Source organism: Ochotona princeps, chromosome 27 (genome assembly GCF_030435755.1).
Source record: "Ochotona princeps isolate mOchPri1 chromosome 27, mOchPri1.hap1, whole genome shotgun sequence".
Taxonomy (NCBI): Eukaryota; Metazoa; Chordata; class Mammalia; order Lagomorpha; family Ochotonidae; genus Ochotona; species Ochotona princeps.
In genome coordinates this window covers 4,488,712-4,496,714 of record NC_080858.1, presented here as the reverse complement: position 1 = coordinate 4,496,714, position 8,003 = coordinate 4,488,712, and the positions used below count along the sequence as shown (strand labels likewise).

The 8,003-nt window shown below is 41.2% G+C and overlaps 1 protein-coding gene across 1 annotated transcript; it reads left to right on the top strand.

Moving 5' to 3' along the window:
• Positions 1 to 519: 519 nt before the first annotated feature.
• On the top strand, positions 520 to 7,135 carry KLRG1 (killer cell lectin like receptor G1). Its single transcript, XM_058656012.1, has 5 exons — positions 520 to 624; positions 4,178 to 4,282; positions 5,350 to 5,519; positions 6,605 to 6,705; positions 7,000 to 7,135. Exons 1-5 carry the CDS (start codon positions 543 to 545, stop codon positions 7,106 to 7,108), a joined length of 567 nt encoding a protein of 188 aa, XP_058511995.1. The 5' UTR covers positions 520 to 542; the 3' UTR covers positions 7,109 to 7,135.
• Positions 7,136 to 8,003: the final 868 nt, after the last annotated feature.

Sequence of the window (8,003 nt, the reverse complement as noted above, 5' to 3'; positions counted from 1 at the left end):
TTTAAATGAAATAAAAAATCCTAAAATTCACATGGATCCATGAAAGACTTCCAAAGGATCAAAACTGGAAGCTTTGCATTTCCTGATTTTAAGATATATTAGAAAGATGATCAAAACAAGATGAAAGGCAGATGAAAATATAAATCTAGAATAACCAAACAGACTGGGGGGCCTGGAAACAAATCCATGTGCTTGTAGTCAATTGATTTCCAACAAGAATGTCAAGAAGGAACCACTCTCATTTTTGTTATAGTTTTCCTGATCAAAACTGCTAGACTCGAAAGCAGTTTTTCTTTGCTAAGTACAACTAGGTGAGATGGGGAGTTGGATTAGTATGTCTCACATGAATCCTGGAAACCGATGGATCATAAAAAAAAAAAAAAAAGCTGACAACTTAGGCTATAGGCAACGTCACCATTTGAATCATTTCCTGCAAGCTGACTTCTGCTTTTGTCAAAGCTTCCTGCTAGCAGTTCAGTGATGGGGTTGCTTCCTCACGCGTCCGTAGTTGAACTGGATCCACCGAATGTGTTGACCTGGAGATGACTGACAATGTTATTTATTCTGTACTGGAGTTGCCTTCGGGAGCTCAGGCCCTGAGTGGCCACACAACACAGCAAAATGGTGAGTCACTCAAGTTAGTGTGGGAAGCTAAAGGGGAAGGAGAGATGGGGAGTTTGGAGTAGAGGTACAGAACTATTGAGAATGATTTGAAGAAGTACTTCTGGGTAAGTTTGAATTCAAGAATCCCATTGTGAACATTTGGTATCTTGTCCAGGATTGGATCAAAAGTCTTGGGGAAATTCTTTTCTTTTTTGGAAGTTCTTTTCTAACCATTGATTTCTTGGGAAGCCAAGCTAGGACAATGCTATCATTTATTATTCCCAGACTAACCAAGAACTTGGTGTGAAGGACTTTAGTTCTCCCTGTATTTGTGTTTGTGGTCATTTTTGGCTGCTTAAGTTCATGGTATTTCCTTTTTTTCTGACTATGAAATGAGAACACCAATAATTTTACACATGGGTAGTAAGTAAGATACTGTCAGTAAGAAAATTAATTCACATTTCTGTGAGTTTCACCCCACTGTGTTGTAGATGTTGGGATTCTTTTGAGATTTGAGGACAAAAACCTCCTGTTTCTACAGAGCCATGAGAGACAGCTATCTCAGAGCAGTGTATAATAGTATAAATGAGAAAATTAATATTTGATTATATTTAAGGCAGCAAACTCCCAGAAAGCATATCCTTTAGAGTGCCTCCATAAATTCTCTCTCTCTGTCTCTTTTTTTTTGGCTACACAGTTTTAACCATATAGCTTTCTTGTGAAAGTATTGTTATAATTTACTAAATCATTCCAGTATATTTGGGCATTCAGATTTATTTTGATTGTTATAAATGATAAAACAGTGAAAAATCTTTACTTGAGTGTATTTATATGTGTGTGTGTATATATATAGCACATATATTTATACAATGTACAATGTATATTTATATATAGTATATGTGTATATGTATTTTCACCTTTTCTATTGTAATTGTGCTAATTACCAAGGATTAGAAGCATTAAGTCAACAGAAATATATTTCTTGAAGCAGAAAGTCAAATTCACACGGTTATTGATAAGTTGGAATTTAAAAAAAAGATTTATTTATTTTTATTGGAAAGCCAGATTTAAGGAGAGGAGAGACAGAGAGAAAGATCTTCTGTCTGCTGATTCACTCCCCTCGTGGCTGCAATGGCTGGAGCTGAGCTGACCCGAAGACAGAAGAGAAGAGCCAGGAGCTTCTTCTGGGGTCTCCCATGTGGGTGTAGGGTTCCCATAAGTTGGAACTTCTGTTGAGATGTGAAAAATCATTTTACTCACTTTCTTGAATCAGATGGTGGTTACACAGAAATAATGATGTTTTGTTACCATTCTTTCTTTTAGTATAATATCTGAAAGGAATATTCAATTGTTTAGATGTTTTCCCATGGCATAAATGTAGTTTTTATGTCATTAGAAATCTTTTTCATTAGTTCAAATATTTACGATGCAGTATTTTTTCTTCAAAAAGCCATCTCTCTTCAGGAATTTCTTTTAAGTTCAGACTCAGGCTGGCACCATGACTTAACAGGCTAATCCTCCACCTTCAAGTGCCGCTATTCCATATGATTGCATGTCTTGGTTGCTCCACGTCCATCCAGCTTCATGCTTGTGGTCTGGGAAAACAGTGGCGGGTGGCCCAAGTGTTTGGGCTCCTGTACCCATGTGGGAGACCTGGAAGAAGCTCCTGGCTCCTGGCTTTGGATCAGCTCAGCTCTGGCAGTTGTGGTCATTTGGGGAGTGAATCTGTAGATAAAAATCTCACTGTCTCGTCTTCTCCCAAAAAGAAAAAGTTCAAACTGTGTTCTAAGTATATAATTTCACAGAATAAATTATATAAAATTTAAATAGGAAAGTAAGATTTAGATAGGCAAAATTAATTTCCACATGAAAGGTTACAAAATAAAGGTGTCAAACTCAGGATTTAAATATCATATCTATACATTTTTCTTTATGCATATAGTTGCTATATCATCAGGCTCTGAGATACTTAATGATTTGAAATAAAAGCTTGGGGAAAATATTTCTTTTTGAAAATATTTTATTGGAAAAGAAGATTTACAGAGAGAAAGAAAGACAGAGAGAAAGATCTCCCATCTGCTGGTTCACTCCCTAAATGGTTGTAATGGCTGGAGCTGAGCCATTCCAAAACCAGGAGACACAGGCTTCCTCTGGGTATCCCAAGTGGGTTTAGGCGCCCAAGGCTTTGGGCCATTCTCTGTTGCCTTCCCAGGCCACAAGCAGGAAGCTGGATTGGAAGGGGAGCAGCCAGAGCACGAACTATCACCTGTATGGAATGACGGCATTTCAAGGCAGAGGACTAACTTGTTGAACCACTGCACTGAACCTGAGGGGAAAACATTTCTATTTTCAACTGTAAACATTTGTTTTTGAATATAGGTATTATACAACATTGTTAATATGAGATAATGTCCCACCCATAAACATGAGATTAACCTAAACTCATTGATCTTCCAATAACAAAGCAAAACATATTTTCTCATCTATGTAAGGTGAAGGTTACTTTGTTTTCATTGGAAGTTTAAGTAGATAATATATTCCTCTGAGTCAAATTCCAAGGGCACAGATGAAGAAAAGTCCTTGTCCGCAGGGGCTCATTTCTCCATTCCAGCGGTGAGAAGAAAAAAAATGTTACAGAAGGTGTGCTTGAGATGTTGATATACCTATTCTGCCAAGGGTTTCTTTCCGTTAAGCATGCGTTTTGAAAATAGCTCCATATCAAAAAGTAAAAATGCACATTTCTCCTTTTCCTTTAGACATTGTATATTCGCTTTATGAATAAATCAACATGTATTCAGCCAATCTTTTACGGACAAACATTTAGGTCATAATTCAATCTTTTTTTTTTTTAAAGATTTATTCATTTTATTACAGCCAGATATACACAGAGGAGGAGAGACAGAGAGGAAGATCTTCCATCCGATGATTCACTCCCCAAGTGAGCCGCAACGGGGCGATGCGCGCCAATCCGATGCCGGGACCAGGAACCTCCTCCAGGTCTCCCACGTGGGTGCAGGGTCCCAAAGCTTTGGGCCGTCCTCTGCTGCTTTCCCAGACCACTAGCAGGGAGTTGGATGAGAAGTGGAGCTACCAGGATTAGAACCGGCGCCCATATGGGATCCCGGGGAGTTCAAGGTGAGGACTTTAGCCGCTAGGCCACCGCCGCCGGGCCCATAATTCAATCTTGTATTTGTGCCATAAATGGCCTTACATCTGTAACATCTGGCATGTGGCTGAGTCTCTGCAGGAAGCGTTTCTCAAAGGGCAAGCTCTGCGCTGAAGGGTAAGCGCCTTGGCGATGCTTGCAGGTGCGGTGGAGTCGCCTTCCGCACGAGCTGCCCCAGTTTGTGTTCTCATACCCTCTGAGCCACAATCTCACAGGCTGAAGTGTTCTTTTACTTGACAACTGCTGTGTGTTTCTTGGTGGGTTCATGGTTAGCTTAGATTTCAGGGCTTAATCCTGACAGATCTGGGCAAGGGTTTAAGAGTCTGGGTCAAATGGGCCTCCTTTCCTGCCCTTCTCTTCCGTCAATCTTTCTTCTAATTTGGGATTTTGTGTTGGATCTTGTTGCAGCTTCTTCTGCCAGGCCTTCTCTTTCTTTCCTTGTGGCAATAGCTCTGGGGTTTCTGGCTGCAGTTCTTGCAAGTTTACTGCTGTACCAATGGATTTGGGGCCAAGGTAAGTGTGACGTAAACCATCTTTGACCACATGAATTTGCATAAGGATTTATTTCCCGAACAGAATTGTAATCAAGTTCTCTTAAAATCTTTCCCACATTTTTTAGGCCAAAGCCATATGGGAAATAATTCTGATCGCAGTATGTTTGTTGTTTTATATATGGCATTTAAATTTCATAGTGTGTCATAAGCCTTTCCTACTTAATATCATATTCGTTATGATAATTAAGTTTTAAAATAAATAACTTTTGACTTTTCACGCAATAGACATATCATAATTTAAGCACATTCTGACCTTTTAATTGTCATTAAGGTGCATTTACATTTTTCAGAACTCACTGTTCTAGGTTTAGCTTCTGTTGCTTCTTATATCTGGTTACTTGGGCCCAGTGCCATAGCCTAGTGGCTAAAGTCCTTGCCTTGAACGTGCCGGGATCCCATATGGGTGCCAGTTCTAATCCCAAAGCTCCACTTCCCATCCAGCTCCCTGCTTGTGGCCTGGGGAAGCAGCAGAGGATGGCCTAAAGCCTTGGGACACTGCACCAGTGTGGGAGACCTGGAAGAAGTTCCTGGCTCCTGGCATCAGATGGGCTCAGCTCTGGCCATTGTGATCACTTGGGGAATGAAACATTGAATAGAAGATCTTCCTCTCTGTCTCTCCTCTTTGTATATCTGACTTTCTAATAAAAATAAATAAAATCTTTAAAAAAATCAGAATCATTCAGAACACCAACCTTAATCTGACACCTTTTAATGGTGCATAAGAAACAGGAAGAAACTAGAAAGAACAGACTTCATTAGAATGTACACTTTGACCTTTTTGTCAAAGCTTCTTTGGCTGTGATCAAATCCTTGCCTTGTGGAATGTGTTGTCATTGGGATGGAGTCAGATATTCTGAGGTGTTCAGTTAGGGGATATGCATTATCATGTGTTCCTCGAAACTTAGATCTTGAAAGGTGATGGAGCACGGAAATCACTGGACTTGCCATTTTTGCTTTCATGTCCCCGTGTCACTTCCACAACTAAGTGGTACATACGCATATGAACCAAATCCTCTTCCTTTCCAGGCTCCAACCGCGCCCTTCGGATCAGCTGTCCTGGCTGCCCTGATTATTGGATGAGATACGGGAACCACTGTTACTATTTCTCAGAGAAGAAAAAAGACTGGAATTCTAGTATGAGGCTCTGCTTAGCCGAAGGCTCACACCTCATTGTGCTTGCAGACAATCAAGAAATGGTAAATACAAGTTGCATGTGGATTTTTGTTCCATCGTCTATCCATCCATCCATCCTGGTGAATGCTGTTCAAACATATCGCGTATCCTCTTCTGAGGAGCAAAATCTGTGACCTTAGGGGAGGCTGTCCCCTTCCCCTTTCCTTCAACTCTCTCCTCTCTCTTCCCTCATCCTCCACCTGTGCCTTTTTCTGTCTTCTGCACAATTTATCTTTACATTGTTCAATGTAACAACTCTCAGAGCAAGCCAGACACTTGCATGGATATGTGTGTGTGTGTGTGTGTGTGTGTGTGTGTACGCACATGCATGGATTTGCTGAAGGGGAGGAATGGTGATTAAAACAGGGAGAAAATAGATCGATAATACAGATCAATTTCAATGAAACATGGAGCCCAGAAACATCCAGGTTCAAGAGGAGGAAGCAATTCCTGTCTGTGAGCCATGGAACTTGAGAAGGAAGAAGAGAAATTCCAAGGACAAAGAGATGTAGCAAGAGTTTAAATGCCCCCTCCCTTTAAAGTTCATTTATTTGAAAGACAGATTTATATAGAGAGGGAGGGAGAGACAGAGATGTCTTTCATCTACTGGTCTACCCAATTGGCTGTAACAGTCAGATCTGGGCTGATCTGAAGCCAAGAGTCAGGAGCTTCTTCTGGGACTTTCATGTGGGTGCAAAGACCCAATGACTTGGGCCATCCACATATTCCCAGTCACATTAGCAGGAGCTGGCTTGGAAATGTAACAACCAAGACATGAATCAGTGTCCATATGGGATGCCAGGCTCAGGCAGAGGTTTAACCTGATATGCCACAGCATTGGCTCCAAATGCTTTTTTTTTTTTTTTAATGTTTTCCCTTCATTCATTGGAATGTCTAAGTAGTATTCTAACGTTAGTCTTACACTATTAGCTACAAGGGGTGGGCATTTAGTGCAGTGTTTCAGCTGTGCTTGAGATGCCTGCGTCCCACATTGGAATGTGCAGGTCTTGGTTTTACATTTGATTCTAGCTTCTTGCCAATGTGTACCTGGAGGCAGCAGGTGGGGGCTTCTTTGACCTTTCCTCCTCTTGTTTATGTTCTCCCTTAGCGCCTGCTCACAGGGTTCCTCTGTGAAGATTTTCACTGGGTTGGACTGAGGAAAGATCATGGCTGGAGGTGGGAAGATGGATCAGTTCTAAACTCTTCAAGGTGAGGGGCTTCAAAAGGATGCACACGAAAATAAGACAGAAGAAGGAAGGAAAGGCATGTGATTTGGGTAATAGTCTGAGGACAGCACATGGAGAAGAGAGGAGAGAGCCAACAGGGGGAGAAAGAGCAAGGAAGGTGGAGGAAGCAAAGTGGCTAGCCGCAGCCAGGAGAAAAGAGAGGCTAATGAGCAATTTTTATTCTGCTGCTTTGGGAGCTGAAGAGGGAGAGAGGATTTTGTTTTTCCCAGTTTTTATCTCAGCACTTTAGATGATGAACTTTCCTGGTTGCTTGCAGGATTCATTCTAATAGTATGGTACAGGCATGTGGTTCTGTCAACATCCATGGTTTCCAGGCCTCCAGCTGTGAAGTTCCCCTACGGTGGATCTGCAAGCTGAGCCTCTGATGGACAGCCCTTCGGCCCTGACCCTCAGATGTGTCACACACCCTTACAATGAGGGCCGCTGGGCATTGAGACACCCACGATGCATTGTCAATGTGTGCTGAAGCTACTTAGATCTGGTGTGAGAGGGAAGATTAAAGCAGCCTCCATTCTCTGCTGAATTTTCTTTGAGGCTCCTTAGATGGCATGCTGACCGGCTGAAGACCACATCTAGGCAGATTGGTGAAGTGAATTGGTATCTTTATAACTGGTGCTCAGACTGAAGACTAATGCCATTTCCCTCACACTTATTCCCACTCTCTTTGTAAAAATTACACTTCGTTCTGTATTATATTCTAGGCTGGCCCGATGGCTTATATTCTAAGCCAACCCAATGTAAAATTGTTTACTATTGCTACTGTAGTAGAGAACTTTTATGTATCCTGACAGGTTGATATGTTGCTTCTTGATCATCTATTTTATCCTAAGTGTAGTCCTTTTGGATAATACTTTGTTACAAAGAATAATGCTGATTGTAAGAATACAGCTTGTAGGGAGAGTGGGAGACCTGGAGGAAGTTCTTGGCTCCCAGCTTTGGATCGGTGCAGCACCGGCCATTGCGGTCGCTTGAGGAGTGAATCATCGGATGAAAGATCTTCCTCTCTGTCTCTACTCCTCTCTGTATATTTATCTTTGCAATAAAAATAAATAAATCTTAAAAAAAAACCTCACAGCATCCATAGGTGTGTATAAGAGCTGTGTGATACAAGAGAAAAAGAAAACAATTTCAACATTTATCCTGATCTCCTTCCTCCATACCTGATCTGAGGCCCACATGGACATGCATCCCTTTCAACTATGCAAACAATATTAAAAATAAAATTAAAACAAACATGTAGATGGGAGAGAGTAGCATGTG